The 16840-nt window shown below is 62.1% G+C and overlaps 1 protein-coding gene across 1 annotated transcript; it reads left to right on the forward strand.

The window, feature by feature from the left end:
• Window positions 1–6182: 6182 nt before the first annotated feature.
• TBX2 (T-box transcription factor 2) lies at window positions 6183–15346 on the forward strand (the record flags this gene model as incomplete). Its single annotated transcript, XM_082679775.1, has 7 exons — window positions 6183–6580; window positions 7686–7953; window positions 8949–9095; window positions 10296–10372; window positions 10483–10646; window positions 11085–11719; window positions 13944–15346. 7 exons carry the CDS (start codon window positions 6183–6185, stop codon window positions 14394–14396), a joined length of 2142 nt encoding a protein of 713 aa, XP_082535901.1. The 3' UTR covers window positions 14397–15346.
• Between the last annotated feature and the right edge of the window lie 1494 nt (window positions 15347–16840).

Here is a 16840-nt window from a genome sequence, read left to right on the forward strand (position 1 = left end):
CAACCACACAGGGGACCGGCTGGCAGCTTAGAGCCAGGAGTCCTCCCTGGCTCAGCCCTTTCCCTCCAGGGGGTGCAAAACAGCTGTGGCCTCCTTCAGTCAGGGAAAGTGGTGGGTGTAGGGCTGAGCTTGCAGGACAATCTGGTTATTCATCTGCTCACAGCTAGGGCAACTCTTTGAGTATGTGGGGGAAGGGGGAGGATAAGAGAGGCCAGATAAGCTGGCCCCATGGCGGCTGCCACTGGAGCTGGGGTTATCAGAGAGGCCTCGGGTCTGGCCCCCGGCTAATTGGAGAGGTTATAGACCCTGCCACAGCCTGTAATCAGCTGGAAGTGAGACTGGGCCCCAGGGTGGGGGGCTTTACTGCCCACTGGCCCGGGAGCAGCCAGCCTCCTGTCCTCTAGAGATAAACACCCAGGGCAAGGTCCACCTCACCCCGAGCAGCCCCAGCAGACCCCCATGATGGCATCACCCTAGGAGGCCGTCGGACCATGCATCTAACTGTGGCCTGACCAGGTGACCTTGAGGAAGCCATGTGACCTCCCTGATTCTTACAGCCCTACCTGCTCAACAGGCAATCACTATGGACTTTCTCTCAACTTGATGGAGGAAAAAATACCTTCATGGTTTGCGAGGAGGCTGATGGTAGCTGGGGTGGCAGCTCAGGGAGGGAGGGCACTGTCTGGGACTGATTGGAGAAATGGCCCAGTGGTCCCAAGGTAAATTCAGGTGCACGGCGCTCTGTCAAACACTAGTGTCGGCTCCTCTGGAAGCAAGCAGAGGCCAGAGCAGGCAGCTGCCGGTCTAAGACTGGAAATGGTTTCTCACTGCTCAGTTTTCTGATTTTCACAGATCAGGGAATCTCTAAACTAGAAGGCACCCAAAAGAGCGCTATTCGGTTCTCATTTTGCAGATGAGAAGCCTGAGCCTGAAAGAAGCCTCACCCAAGGTTAAGAAGTCACACAGCTAATCTGCTGACCCCTGTCTGCTCCATGCTGCCTCACATGCCCAGGCCAGTTCCCTTAGAGGAACTGCATTCTGCACTGACCTCCCTGTCCTGGGCCCGCACACAATCCAAGACTCTGAGGCCACTCACCCCCATTCCCTACTCCTAAGAGCGTCCAGCCCTGGCCCCTGGCTAGCTTTACAGCTGCTCCTTTGTCCCCGTGTAACTGAGAAGGCAGCCCCCTCCTGCAGACCTAGAGCTGGGAACTCTGGGGGCAAAAGGGAAGAGCATCTTGTACCGTCTTGTATTCAAAGTCAGAGCCCAGCCTGAGGGTGGGGCCCTGGAGTCTCAGTACTGCATTGCTGCAGGAGCAGGTGTAGCTAGTGGGACAGCAATGACATCACCAGCTTCTAAGGAGTGGCCTTGCTGTTTCTTAAGGTCCTTGGGTCCCATCCCAGCTCTGCCACCGGTAGCTGTGTGGCCTCGGGTAAATTACTGCACCTCTGGGCTCATCTGTAAAGTGGGGGGAGGGGAGCACACCCAGCGGAGAAAAGCAACAAGGTCCAAGGAAGCAAAGAGGAAGCTGCAGGTCAAAAAAGCGAAAGATTGGTTGGAGGCCCAGAGGCTGACCGGAGGCCAGGTAGCTCTTTGGCGGGGAGAGGGAGGGCAGGTGAGGCGACGCCGGAGCCCGCCCGGATTGTCGAGAACTACCCCCGAAGCTGCTCCAGGGAATCATGGCCCTGCTCCAGGCGAAAGCGTTTCTGCGAAAGCTAATCGAGCCTGGTGAGCGCGCGCAAGCCAGCCCCGCCCCTCTCTCGCAGGTGGGCTGGTCCTAGGGGGGTCCTTTTTGTGCTTTGCCCCTTCTCAAGCCACACAGCAGCGTGGCCTGTTCACTCTGCCACGATCCCAGGCACCCACACCCATGACCGCACACCCGTGCTCGTCCACGCACTGGCAGGTTCACAGATGTGCACCTCACTTTTACCGACCCCTGCGTCCCAAGCGGACTGCTGCGAACCGAGGACCTCGACCCCAGAGCATAGAGTAGTCCGGAGCTCTCAGGGTTATGGAATCCCCAAAACTCTGGGGAAGTCGTCCCAAATCCGGCGGGGATGAGTCTTGGGTTGCCGGTCCCTGTGACCTTGCTTGCCCTCAGGTGCACAGCGACGACCCTCAAGGGCCAGGGCTGTCCCGCGCCAGAGCTGCCAGCCTGGGCCTTGCTTTCGCATCAGCCTGGAAGACTGGGGACTGGGCCGCAGAGGCCGTGCTGCCCAGGCACTTCCAGGGACATGATCCGAAGAAGTGGCCCCGCCGCCTGTCCCGGCGCAAGGCCTGGGCCACAACGCAGCCGGGAAGAGGTCGCGCCTCCCGCTCTCCCCGAGCCCCCCGCCCCATCCCAGCCACTTGGCCCGACCCTGCGCGGGGTAATTGGGTCGGGAGGGAGGCGACGGACGGGCGGCGACTCCAGAGAGACTGCGAGCCTGTCAGCCGCAATTTGTCTAAGTGGACGGGACAGGCCGGGCCGCTGCGGGCCGGGGTCATCGAGGCCGCGGCCCCCACCCCAGCCAGACCCGGGACCGCGGGGGAGCCGGGCCGGCCACTAAACGGGGCTGGCTGGCGCCAAGGCTCCGGGAGGCGCGGGTCCGGCCGGGAAGCCGGGGATGGGGAGCAACTCTGTCTATTCTCCCCTCCCCTTCTTCCTACACACACAGGCCAAGACGAGGATGGACGCGCCCAGTGGCACCTCCACTACTGGTCACCGGCATAGGGCCACACACGGCACCCGAGCTTAGCCCGGGCACACTCAGAAACCACCGCGCACTCAGTACCAGTCTCACGCCAGCGCCCCGCTACCCGGACGCACGTCCCCTCTGCCACAGGACCGTACACACCAAGCCATCACTCCACGTAGGAGCACGCAGATCCACGCCCGGTCACACAGACCAAGACACCGGGCGGGGACCAATTCCGGGAAGGTCCCAGCAGTGGCCCTTGACCCCGCGAAAGGTTACGGGGGGGCCAAGGACGGACAGCAGCCCGGCCAGGCTCGGGACCACGGCCACACCCGGCCCAGGCCGCCCCCGCCCGATTTCCGGGTTGCGGGAAGCACAGAGCTAATTGAGCGCGTGCAACGGGCCGGAGGCCCGAGGCCCGAGCCCGCCCGACGCCCGGGCCCTGGACGGCCTAGGAGAGGGAGGGGCGGCTGAGCGCGCGTCCCCCGCCTGTCTGCGGGGCCCGGCCGATGCGAAGTGACAGGGGCCGGAGCTTTGCTGTGGAGCCTCGGCCGCCTGGCGCCAGCCGCCCCCGCTCGTGCCCTCCCCCTCCAGCCCCGGGCGGCTCGCGAGGCGCCCCCCAGGGCCTCTTAAAGAGACACGCACTCTCAGACCCCGGGGACCCCCCAGAGGCGCCTGTCCCCGGGAAGAGGAGGGTCAGACCCGGGGGGTGGTGGGGGAGGGGCCGAGCGGGACATGCGCGCCGCACGGCGCAGCACCAGGGCCTCCCGGGCCTCCCCTTCGCGGGTTTTCGTTGAGCCAAGGATATTCCTCGCTGGAGAGTTTGGCTGGAGGTGTTGGGGGTAGGGGTATAGGGGAATGGAAATTCGGAATATTAAGAGCGGCTGTAGCGACCTCGGGTTGGTTGCGGGACGACGGGGCAGGGCAGATGATGGGGTCCGGGCCGGGAAAGAGCCTGTGGCCGCCGGAGGGCAGGTCCGTGGCCCAGTGCTTGTGGCCAGGTGGGATTGTGGTCCCCAAATGCAGCCGCTGCATCGTCTCCGCGGGGTTTCTTGGGCGAACAACCCGTACCAGCGTGTTTCAGACTGCCTGGGCCTTGGACCCCGGACCAGCTACAGACCTTCTCCAGGAAAATGTCCAAATTGCACACACTTAGGTGTACTACACGCCATTCTTGCAAGTTCGAAAGTACGTGTACACACACGACTTTGCGAGTGCATGCACGGATTCCCAGGCCTGTGCCCGGATTCCTGGCTCCGGAACGCTGCCCTGGCTATTATCTGGTCACCTCACCAACTGCTCAAACCTGTCCACACACATCCATCCCCAGGGGCAACATCTCGCCTAAGACGGAGCCGGCAGGACTTCGCCTGTGCAAAGCTGCAACGGATCCTGCCCCGGCTGCATAGACTGCGCAGCGCGGAGTCGAAGATTCGTTCTGGACAGAGAGGAGGCACTAAGAGAGGAGGGACCCAGTAGAGAGTGAGGTCGTGAAGAAAAACCCTTTGGGGGCGGCGCCCTGTTGCACGCTGGGTAGCGGGGTAGCGAGCTCTCCGGGGTCCGCTCAGAAAAGTAGAAAAAAAGTTCGGGGAGGCCAAACCGTTCCGGCCGGTCCCCAACCCGCACTGCCGGGGTGATCAGATTTTACACGGCAGGTCTGCGTGTGCAGCGACAGGATTCCCCGCGACTGGTGTGCGCAGCGGATGGGACACTGTTTGATGTGGGCTGTACGCGCCCACAACGCCGGCGCAAACCCGCTCCGGCAGAACTCACCCGCCTTTGCATTGGTTGTGCGGGCAGGAGTGTCACCCGTGTCTAGTGCGTGGTCCGTCTTGCCTTCAGAACGCGACCTCCAGGAATCAGTGTCAGGCCTGAGACTGATTCGAGGCAGGTGTGTAGCCGCTTCACTGGGCGCACGCCTTAAGTTCGGCTCCCGCTGCGCACAGAAGGCACCACCACAGTGGGCGCGAAACACACACACACACACACACACACACAAACACATACACACCCCAAGGGCGGGAGGCAATACTGGTGGTGCCTGAGAACGACTGCGGCAGGCGGGGGTAGGAGGGGGTGGGGGGTGGAGGCTCAACCGCAGGTGCGCACAGACGCTCAGACCCCCACACTCGTTATTCGGCATTACTGAACCTGGGAGACGTGAGCTTTCGAGAGCTGGAAACAAATTCTAGGAAAGTGGAGGAGAGAGGATGCCGGTGTTTAGAATGAGGGATACTTGTGTCTTTGGTACCGGATGCGGCGAAAATTCGTTGGGTCGCGGGTCAAGAACCTGGGGGCTGGATCCGCCCGCGCCTTGCCGCCCTGTACTCGGCGGAAGGTGCACTCACACCTTCCCAGCCCCGAGGACCCGCTCTCCCGGCAGTGGGAGAGCTCTGCTTAGGTCGGGGACGCAGGCGGATACGGGGCTGAGTCCACGGCTTTCCCGGAACTCCCGGTTCCTCCTGAGTCTTCCTGTGAGGGGAGGCGCGGGCTAAGGGGTCCCCGCGTTTCCCGAGTGAAAGGCCGCGTCCCGCTCCCGCCCACGCCGGCCCCTCCAGGGCTCTGCCACGGCTCCACTCACCGGCTCCCGCCACCTGGGTTCCGCTCCGGGACCTCGGCAGCCAGCGCCTCCCGACTCGCCCGCCCACCGGCCTCTCTTTCCAGCACCCGCAGCCTCCCTCCGGAGTGCAGGGGCCCGGGCGGCGCCACGGCCGGGAGCGGGGTCGGAGGCCAAGCTGGGGCGCGGGCCAGAGCTGCCGGGCCGCCGGGCGCGGGAGAAGGAGGGCGCCCCCTCTCCTCTCTGGGCCGTGTCAATGCTTTGCACTTGGGGCGGCCTGCGGCTGGGGGGTCCTTCCCCAGTGCCCTGGGACCCGGGCGCCCCCCGCCTCAGGCCCTTTCGGCAAGTCGGGTCGGCCCGCCGCGCTTTCCTGTCCGGGCGCAGGCAACCGCGGGCGCGGGCGGCGGGGTGGGGGCCGGGGCAGGGGGAGGGGTCTCGGGGCTCGCTGGCCCGTCATTGGTTAATATTTTATTCTGTTGACATGTTTTCTTACTGCTGAGGCTTCCGACACCTTCTCCTCGGCCCCCCCTCCCGGCCGGAGCTTGGCCTGAGCTGTCAAAACCCCGCCCCCGGAGACCCACAATTGGTCCAAAAAGCGTAAAATCAGCAATCAAGGGGGGCCTGGCTCGTTAGCGCAGGGGATCCGAGCAGGGCAGGACATGTGAGATAGTCACAGTTTTCCAGAGATCACGACAAGATCTAACCAGTCGCGCGTGGTCCCCGGCGCCGGAGCGGGCCAGCCCAGCCCAGCCCCGCGCAGAGCCCCCGCCGCCCCCGCGCCCAGAGCCCCGCGTCCCTCGCCGTGCGCCGGACGGGGAACCGGGAGGAGCTGCCACCGCGCTTGCCACCCGGGTCGCCCTTCCTCCGCGCGCGCCGCCGCCCGGGCCGGGGGTCCGAGCCGCGCGCCCCCGGCCCCGGCCCCCGGGCGCCTGGGCCGGATGTCCCGATGAGAGAGCCGGCGCTGGCGGCCAGCGCCATGGCTTACCACCCGTTTCACGCGCCACGGCCGGCCGACTTCCCCATGTCCGCCTTTCTGGCGGCGGCGCAGCCCTCCTTCTTCCCGGCGCTCGCACTGCCGCCCGGCGCGCTGGCCAAGCCTCTGCCCGACCCCGGCTTGGCGGGGGCGGCGGCGGCGGCGGCTGCGGCGGCGGCGGCGGCGGCCGAGGCGGGGCTGCACGTCTCGGCACTCGGCCCGCATCCGCCCGCTGCGCATCTGCGCTCGCTTAAGAGCCTGGAGCCCGAGGACGAGGTGGAGGACGACCCCAAGGTGACGCTGGAGGCCAAGGAGCTGTGGGACCAGTTCCACAAGCTGGGCACCGAGATGGTCATCACCAAGTCCGGGAGGTAGGGCAGCCGGCTGGCCGGAGGGCGCGCGGGTGGGCGAGAGGGGCACCCGACAGCACACACCAGCGCCGAGCCCGCCGCTCGCGGCTCCCTGCTCGCTCGGGCCCCCGCACCACGCTTAGACAACCAAGTTGACTTTTCTTATTTGGCAGCGAACGAATTTTTTTAAACCAAAGCATCGAAATCTCCCAAATGAAAACGAAAATATGCTCCTGCAAAATAGCCCCAATCGTTATGAGTCCCAAAGCCGAGGAGGCCCCGCGGCTCGGCCCTGGCTGCTCTCCAGCGGTCTCGGCTGCAACTCAGCCCCGCGGCCTCGCTCTCCTGCCTGTGAGTTTGGCTCGGTGCTCTGGGCAGATGCAGCGTCTCCCGCACTCTCCTCCGACCCTGGAGCCCAGAATGAGACTCGCACCCTGCTAGGCCCAGGCTGGCCCACTGGTTCCCGCCGGTCGCTGCGTTCTCGGCAGCGAGCCCCGAACCGGCCCAGCTGCAGCCTGACCCGGCCTGGAGCCTTGTTCGCGCCGAGGAGCGAGGACCTTCAGACGCTCACGTCGCCCTAGGCCTTAAGGCCGGAAGAAAACTACAATCCCCAACCACTCAAGCCTTTGACTCAGATACGGAGAATCCAGGCCTCAGGCTCACCCTCTTCCCCCGAACTTCAGGGTCAGGGTCCTTGTTCGGCACTGTAACCCAGTTCCTTCCCCCAAACAAACAACATCCGAATTTATTTCTGAGAGCTTCGGTCCCAAGTGGATATATCCCCTGAACGGATTTCAGGGAGAGTCAAGAGAAGCGGGTGTATTTATAAAGGCCCTGGATTTCTTTCTTGAAACCTCAGCTTTCATCTCAGATGAGGGAGAAAGAGGGTCACTAGATCTGAGCATAGGGCCGATGGGAAGCCTTATAATAGGAGAGGGTCTTGACAGGCAGAAATGGGGTCTCCCAGGAATAACAACTGCAGGTGGTGTCTCCCAGACAGTATTAAGGGGGAGAGCAGGGACAACAGCGGAACACAGGTGGGGAAGCTCCAGGCAATGGTGTGTGGGGGGGGTCCTCCGACAGAGAGCCGGGTCCCATGACGTCTCCATCTTTCCCTTTCTTGCAGGAGGATGTTTCCTCCCTTCAAGGTGCGAGTCAGCGGCCTGGACAAGAAGGCCAAATATATCCTGCTGATGGACATCGTGGCCGCTGATGACTGCCGGTATAAATTCCATAACTCGCGCTGGATGGTGGCGGGCAAGGCCGACCCAGAGATGCCCAAACGGATGTACATCCACCCGGACAGCCCGGCCACGGGAGAGCAGTGGATGGCCAAGCCGGTGGCCTTCCATAAGCTGAAGCTGACCAACAACATCTCCGACAAGCACGGCTTCGTGAGTGCAGGGCGGTTGTGCGGATGGGGGTCGGACACTGAGCACCGGGCACTGCAGGGGGTGGGGGGAGGAGAGGAGACCGCACGATTCCCCGGAGGGGAACGCTTGCCGAACCTGCAGGGTGCCCCTGCCCAGGTCACTGCCCTGTGGCCTATGCCGGCTGGGCCTGGGCCCAGAGGGCTCTGCTCTGCAAGCCTGGAGAATGGGGGGGTTGGGGGCCGCTAAGCTCCAGACTGCTCACAGCCTCAGCTCTCTTCAGGCCTTCCACAGCCCCTCCTAGGGTCCAGCGGGAGGCAGGTGTGGCCGGAACTGGGTCGTGCAGCCGCTGGTCTTTAGGTTCTGAGCTTGGAAGCCCTGCCCAGGACCTCAGCTTGTCTTCACCCTTCCCCGTGAACAAGACCTGGGTTCCCATCCCTCTCCCCAAACGTGGAGATTTAAAAGTTAAAACAGCCCCCTCCATACCTTTTCTGAGACTCCTTTCCCTCCTCCCACAGGCAGATTGCCCGACCAGGAGGAGGGAGTTTGGGGTTCTCATCATTTCTGCCTGAGCGAGGGCCCCAGCGAATGGGAGGGGGGAAGTTCATGGGGCAGAAGGGACTCCCTGTCCGAACGTAGGGCAGTCGGTGAGCCCTCGAAGGTCCCAGTCTTCTCTCCGTGGCGTTACTAGGGTCTTAGCAGTGAGCCCAGGAAGAGAGGTTAAGAGTGGCATTGTAGGGGTTTTTATTTTGTTTTATTTCTGTTTTCAACTGGGGTAAATTTTTTTTTTAATGGAGAGAAACTGTGATGAAGAAAATTGAGAGAAAAAAGAAAAAGTAATATAGGAGCGAAAAAAAGCAGAGAAGACAGGAGAAAACGGGGAAGGGTGGGGGGTGGAATGGGGAAGGCAAAACCCTGAGAGAGATGGAAAGAGGTCGGGTCCCCAGAGAACAGAAATGCTCGGGTCACAGGCTGGCGGGGGGGGGGGTGCTGTCGGCTGACCCGCGCCCTCCCCGCAGACCATCCTGAACTCCATGCACAAGTACCAACCACGCTTCCACATCGTGCGAGCCAACGACATCCTGAAGCTGCCTTACAGCACCTTTCGTACCTACGTGTTCCCCGAGACCGACTTCATCGCGGTCACTGCCTACCAGAACGACAAGGTGCGCGGGACCGGCGGTGGGCCCAGCCCCTCCACCGACGCCCTCCCCACGTGCAGGCTCCAGCCCTCCACTCACACCTGCCCGCAGCCCCCGGCTCCCTCACGGCCCATTCCCGAGCACCAAGCCTGACGTCTGTAAGCGCAGCAGCCACCGAAATCCCCCAGGCTCTCTCGCAAGCCCGCGACACATACCCACGAGCTCCCCCGGGCGCGCGAGCAGCTGGGCGCTCGTTGGGGTGGGGATATTTACTTAGCAATTAGCGGAGACTCCGGGGCCGTGCTGACATTTTTACATTTTATTCGTTTATTTCTTGGCTCAGGGATGGGAATTGAAATGAAAAGAGGGCGCCGGAGGCAATCTGCCCAGGCGTTCCTGCTGCTAGGAACCCAACGCTAGGAACAGGGGGCCCAGTTTTCACTCTCCTGGGGGAGCCAGAGGGCGGGACAGGTGACAGCCCCCACCCCGCCATCCCTCTCTGGGTCAGTCCAGGCCCGGGACCCCTTGGGAGGTGCTTAGAGGCTTTTCCTTCAAGTGAAAGGGCCTTTTCTGCTTGCTGCCCTTCTACACCCTCTCTCTAGAGAGGCAAATCACCACCCCACTAGGCCTGTGCCCATGTGCACGACTCTCGGCTGAACGACAGTGTCTGAGTGTCCTGCCGGTCGTTTTTTCCGTCCTCGTGAACCGATGTGTCTGTCCCACGCGGATATGCGCGCACCATTTGGAGTGCCTTAGATTCGTGTGGAGGCGTGTGAATTCGTTTGGTTTCCTGGGCACTTGTTTTGCCCGTGTGTACTTGCATGTGCGCGGCCCGTGAGTGTGGTTGACTGTGTGTGTCTGCTGACCTGCGTGTGCTCTGCTGTCTGCGCCCTGCTCAGGTTCCGGGTTAGTTTAACTTGAGTGGCCTCGTGGGCCTGTGTGCACGCTTGGACGCATTTCGACTCTGGCCGCAGAGCTTTGGGCTTGTGCGTGCACGTTGAGGGATTATGCCTCGAATAAGGTTTTTGGAGGTCGCTTTCCTCGAGGCCCGCCCGCCGGCCTCACCTTGCCTTGTGGCTTGGAGTGTCCTATCCCAGGTGGGCGGGTACCAAGTGTGCACTCCCCGGGCTCTCCTCTGGGTGGGCAGCCGCTGACCTCCGGGTGCCCCAGGCCAGGCTGGAAGAGCCGCATCCTGACCTGGCGCCACCCCCTCGGTGTCCGCAGATCACGCAGCTTAAGATCGACAACAACCCGTTTGCCAAGGGCTTCCGGGACACCGGGAATGGCCGGCGGGAGAAAAGGTGAGGGTGTACAGGACCGACCTATGGCGGTGCCTGGGGGAACAGGACGTGGAAGGGGGCGGTGGGGGTGCTGCGCTGCGCTCTGACCCGCTCCGTCCGCTTATCCCCAGGAAGCAGCTAACGCTGCCGTCGTTGCGCTTGTACGAGGAGCACTGCAAGCCAGAGCGCGACGGTGCCGAGTCGGACGCCTCGTCCTGCGACCCTCCCCCCGCGCGGGAACCGCCACCCTCCCCGGGGACAGCGCCTAGTCCCCTGCGCCTGCACCGGACTAGAGGTGCGGATCTGGCGGGGAAGAGAAGGGGAGGGTGTCCACCGGGCGCCAGGTGGCTCGGTGCTCCACATCCGGCTAACTTAAGGCCTGGGAGAAGCGTCAGCAGTGAGCCTGGGAGGGCTCTAACCCAGGACTCTCCTGTGAGGGCGGTCCCAGGTGGCCCGCAGATCCTGCTGGGCTCCGGGGTAGGGCCCCGGCGCTGGGTGACTCTGGCGCAGTAAGGTTTTCTCTACCGGGTTCACTTTCTCCCACTGCACATAAAGGGTCTTGGATGAGGTGACCTACAACTGCCCCTAGCCCGACGAGCCCCTAGAAGCTCCTCCGACTTGGCCTCCCCGAGAGCAGGCTTTCGCACGTCTCTCCGGCCCGGCGCCGACACCGGGAGAGGCTTCGCGCCTGTCTCTCCCAGGCCGTAACCCCGCGCGTCCTCTCTCCCCGCAGCCGAGGAGAAGTCGTGCGCCGCGGACAGTGACCCAGAGCCCGAGAGGCTGAGCGAGGAGCGCGCGGGGCAGGCGCTAGGCCGCAGCCCGGCCCTGGACGGCGGCAGCCCCCCTCGCTTGACCGAACCCGAGCGCGCCCGGGAGCGGCGCAGCCCCGAGAGGGCCAAGGAGCCGGCCGAGAGCGGCGGGGACGGCCTGTTTGGCCTGCGGAGCCTAGAGAAGGAGCGCGCCGAAGCCCGGCGGAAGGACGAGGGGCGCAAGGAGGCCGGCGAGGGCAAGGATCCCGGCCTGGCGCCACTGGTGGTGCAGACAGACAGTGCGTCCCCCCTGGGCGCCGGACACCTGCCGGGCCTGGCTTTCTCCGGCCACCTGCACGGGCAGCAGTTCTTCGGGCCTCTGGGGGCCGGCCAGCCGCTCTTTCTGCACCCGGGACAGTTCGCCATGGGCCCCGGCGCCTTCTCCGCCATGGGCATGGGCCACCTACTGGCCTCGGTGGCAGGCGGCGGCAGCGGAGGAGGTGGCGGACCAGGGACAGCCACCGGGCTGGACGCAGGCGGGCTGGGTCCCGCAGCCAGCGCGGCAAGCACCGCCGGGCCCTTCCCGTTCCACCTCTCCCAGCACATGCTGGCATCTCAGGTAAGGCCTGTGAGCTGGTGGCAGCACGATGGAGGGAGGAGGACTGAGGTGGGCAGAGGAGGCAGGCATAGGGCTTGAGGATGCCATAGGCGCTCCAGTGCTTCCAGCCGGCAAGGACTCCCTCCTGGGGAGACCCAATGGACCCTCTGGAACACACCTAGGTTCAGGGAGACTAGGACTGTAGGTCCAGGGTCTGCAAGGGCACTGCTTCTGACTCCTGTGTGACCTTGGGCAAGTCCCTGACCCTCTCTGGGCCTATTTCCTTCCCTATAACCCTAGCATAGAGTGTAACCCATTAGACTCTTTCTGCTATGGCAGACTGGGGCTGCCCCGGGCTTTTGTAAGTCCACTTGCCTGGCCTGCCTCAGGACATTTTTCTTGGGAACAAAGATCCCTGGCTCACTGTCAGTCCCTGAAAGGCTAAGGTGGCTGGACAAAAGGAGTAGGAAAATTTGAAATATGTTCTGGATAATTGACCACCCAAATGACCCACCTCCCAGATGTCTCTGGCCCCTTTCAGACCCCCCAGGAAGTCCTCTGCCCTGACAAAGGACTGGGTTCTCCCTTCCCCCACACCGGGTTTCCCAACTCTCCCAGCCACATGTCTCAGAGACGAGGGGCTCGGTTCCCCAGGCCCAAGTTGAAATTCTGAGCTCCCAGGGGAAAGTTTATGAAACTGTGGCCAGCAGCAAAATAAGAAGATCTGATGGGGAGAGCGGCCTCTTTGGTTGCTTAGGTGGAATATTCCCTGTGGAAAGATTTGGAATCTCTACATTCATTTTCCTCCCTCTGAGGTTTCTGGCAAATTGAACCCGTGAGATCTTATCTTAAGGGAAGGAAAATAGGAGTTCAGATCTGAGAAGGCTCCTTTGGTTCAGAAGCAAATATTTTTAAAGTGGGGGAGGGGATTCTGAAATGAGTTTTAAATAGAGCTCAGCGTCGGGGGCGTGTGGAGTGAGTGTCTGAGGCACTAACATCACCTATCTGGGGATCTGAGCTGGCAAGGAAGCCTCCAGAAAATGGAGTTCAGGGCCTGGAGGTTTAATCTGCACCCTTGAGTCTGTGTGTATGTGATGCCTCCTCCTCAGACAAATTCTAGTGATAAGCATGGGCATCAGAGAGGTCACAGGGAAGTCAGGGCTTCTAGACACAGCCTGGTCACAGGTGTAAGGCCAGGGCAGAAGTACTCAGCACTCAGGACGCATCACTTGGTGGACGGCTAATGGTTAAGTTCTCAAGCCAGGATAGCTCACCTCTGGCCATCAGGAAGAGCCCAAACCTGGGAGATCTGAAGCCTCCCTCCTTCCTCTGAGACACCATGTCTGAATGCTCAGTAGGGCTTGACCTTCTCAGGAAGGACATTTTCTCATTCCTGACTAAGCTACTTCTCTTCGTTCTCCCTGCCTGAGCCAGGCCTGAGGCTCCCCGGAAGCCCAGCCCAGTCAGCTCCTGCCCTCCTCCCCATACCCACATACTCTGTGGAGTGAACATTATCTCAAAGGTCAGATAATCCAAAAGTCGGGCCTCAGGGACTCAGGCAGTGTTTGTCCAGGGTTTCCCAGCTACTGTGCTTTCCACAGGCAAAGGCCTTGCATTCCTTCCTCAGCTGCCACTTAGGTGCCGCCAGGAGTCCTTTGTATTCAGGCCAGTTTATAAACTGATTGGCATCTGGATCCTTCTCCTGGTCCAGGCAGGAGACCCCTGAGCAGGTGGGCAGGCAGAGGGAGAATTTACAAAGGCCCCCGGCCCCCACCCCGCCCCTCGCCTGTGCTTCCCCTGCCCCGCGGGGCACCTGCGGATAGAAAGGCTGGGGAGGACACTGTTCTAAGTGAGCAGAACCTCCCTCCCAGCACAGCCAAAGATGCCTACTGGCCACCTGGCCCTGTGCCAGCCCTGTTTCCTCCCTCAAGGCCCATGCTAGTTCAGCTGCCTGTAATGGCCTTCCCATACTCCGATTGTAGTACCTGGCACAGAGCTTGATGGTGCCAGGTCTGTGCGTCATAACCTGAAGTGAGCTCCCCTTCTGACTGGGTTTGGCCATAGGCATACCGGCTCATGCCTACCTGTGCTTTTGGGGGATTACGGTCATGTGAGCTCTGGTCTCATATTCCTAAAAACTGTAGGGCAAGGATTTCCAGTTGTAGCACCACCCCTAGAGCCCAGATCACCTGCAGAAACACCTCAGGCAGGATGCCTAACCCTTGTCTTGTTCTGTTTCTTCCAGGGAATCCCAATGCCCACTTTCGGAGGCCTCTTCCCCTACCCCTACACTTACATGGCTGCTGCTGCCGCGGCGGCCTCCGCTTTGCCAGCCACTAGTGCTGCGGCGGCTGCCGCTGCTGCCGCAGGCTCCCTATCCCGGAGTCCCTTTCTGGGCAGTGCCCGGCCCCGCCTGCGCTTCAGCCCCTACCAGATCCCAGTCACCATCCCACCTAGCACTAGCCTCCTCACTACTGGGCTGGCGGCCGAGGGCTCCAAGGCTGCAGGCGGCAACAGCCGGGAGCCCAGCCCGCCGCCCGAGCTGGCTCTCCGCAAAGCGGGGGCCCCGCCCCGCGGGGCCCTGTCGCCCAGCGGCTCAGCCAAAGAGGCAGCCAGTGAACTGCAGAGCATCCAGAGGCTAGTGAGTGGGCTGGAGAGCCAGCGAGCCCTCTCGCCCGGCAGGGAGTCGCCCAAGTGAGGGGCTGCTCAGCTGCTCCGCTGCCGCGCAGGCCTCCTGAGCTGCCTGCCCCTGCTGCTTGGGACATGTACAGCACAGAATGGGTATTTATTTAAATAAAGGAGAAAAAGCGGGCTGCAGAGGCTGGAATGAAGCCCCGATCAGCCAGCCAGGGCCTGGGACACTTCCCTGGGCTTCAGAAGGAATCCAGCTGCCAGGAACGCAGTCGCTTTGGAGCCACTGGATTTGGTCCAAGCCTGCTCCCGTGTCAAGGTGTCATCGGCGGGGCCCTCTCCGGGTCCTCCAGCACTGTGGGGAGTCCTCGTCCCTGGCCCAGCCAGAGGCTGGCTCTTCGGGAGCCAGAAGGTGCAGGCGTCAGGCGGGGGAGCCCCAGAACCCCTAGCCTCGGGCTGGGACCACTTGAGAATCTGGGGTGAGGGGTGCTGGGGTCAGTGAAGATTCAAGTCAGTGTAGACTTGAGCTGAGAGGAACCTGTTCTTTTAGTCCTTCCACCTCTTCACCCAGACAGGCGCCCCTCCCACCCCTGGGTCAGCAGAGGGAGTGGCACTTCTGCCTTGAGTCCCCAGGGTGAAAAAAAAAAAGATATTTATGAAATAAATGGTAATTTGTGTAAATAAGCTTTAAGGTTCCCAGAATATGCAAATTGGTATTAATTTATTCAAAGGTGTACATTGCTGTGTACATAATATTTAGAGATTAACTCATAGCATTTAATTTTTTTTTTCATTTTACATGAGCATCTATATTGTACAGGGCTTGGGGGTTCCTTGGCTGCGGGAGAGGGCCCCGATCCCTGGAGGAGCTCCCACCCCGCCAGCCCCTCGGCCCCTGCGCCCGGGCTTTGCTCTTCCGGCCCGCGGGCTCCACCTCAGGTTTTCACTTTTCGCTCTGGAGCGAGACGAAACGACAAAAACTCGAGAAAACAATAAAACGCTACAATGCAAAGTGAACGGCACAGTGCGCTCTGTGGGTCGCGCGGGGCAGGGGCGCCGCAAGCTCGTCAGGCGGGACTGGAGTCGGGGACCGAAGGTTGGGCGCCCCGGGCTCGGCGGCAGCTGCTCCCCGGGGGCGGCTGCAAGGCTGGGGCAGCGAGCTGAGCTGCGAGGCCGGGCGGCGCCGGCGCGGGCTGCGGGCTGGGCCGGGCGGCGCCGAGCCGCCGCGAGCCCCCGCGCTCCCAGCGCGTCCGCGTCCCAGGCCGGGGGCCGGGCTCCCTCTGCTGGCCGCTAGCCTCTGTCCGCCTCTCCCGCCACTCCGCTCCTGGCCTCCCGCTCCCAGTCCGGGGCACCACAGCGGAATTGCACCCACTTTCAGAGCCTCTGGGTAGGTGGGGCTGATAAGATGGGTGCTGCCTGCTCCCTCTTTCCCTTCGGAGGAGAGGTTTGGCCATGGTCCCCCATATACCGCGGACCCTAGAATCCTTTTCCATCGCTCTGTCTCCTGAACCTCAAAAAGAAACGTTCTCTCCGTATCAGGGTTGTTGACTAGAGTGGCAAAGTCTAGCCTGAAAGTTCTCCCGTGGAAATCATCTAAATCCCTCTTGGGGGTGTGGGGAGTGAGGGTCACTAGGCTCTTTCTTTTCCTGCCTCACTTTCCCCTTGTATAATAATGGGTTCAGATGGTGGTCTCTCAGGGAGCCCCACTGTGTCAGTCTCCATTAGGCCTCCTTCCTCGTGGCCCACGTCTGCGAGGACAGCTGCCTCCTGTCCCTATCCCATGAGGGCGGAATCTTCTCTCTTCTTCAGCGAGCCAACAGGTGTCACCAGCCCCAAATCCTAGCAGTGGAAGGGATGGGAGACGGGCGGTCACTCTTTCAAACCCAGTTCCTTCCTCATTAAGCCTTGCAGATCCGTAACACCCTGGCCCAGCAGGACGCTCAACTTGGGTACTTCGGGGGACTTGAGACTTTGGCTTCCTGTTCACCGGGGCCATCAAGGATGGTGAGGTGGAGGAAGGGTGAAGGCGGAGGTGGAATTGGCCTCCAAGCTCCCAGGACACCTTCTTGGGCCGACACATTTGCAAGGAAGAGAATCATGTTTGCCTCTTCCAGGGAGGGAGCTGGCCACAGGTCACGCTGAATTCGGCGAGGGGCTCAGCCAGTGAACCGGTGGGAGGGCCAGAACGCTGTCCCACTCTCGGATGGTGGGGTCCGGCTTCCGTGCCTCTGACCTTCGGGCGTGCAGGACAGCGAGGCGGGCACTTCAGGAACAAGGTGGGGCAGAAAGGTCCTTTTCTCAGCTCAAATAAAATCCTCTGTGGACAGTGTGTTTATTCGAGGTCGCTCTGAGCTAAAAACGCCTCTAAAATTCGAAGAGGGGCGCGTTGGTTTCTTCCGGTTTCTCACTGTCAGCCCGTCTAGGAAGAATTGGGAAGAGGCTGCAGAGCGAGCTGCTGACACCAGGGGGCAGCACCAACCCGGAGCCGCGGGCGGGCCCGCGGGCAGATGG

Source organism: Grampus griseus, assembly GCF_964374135.1.
Source record: "Grampus griseus genome assembly, chromosome: 20".
Taxonomy (NCBI): domain Eukaryota; kingdom Metazoa; phylum Chordata; class Mammalia; order Artiodactyla; family Delphinidae; genus Grampus; species Grampus griseus.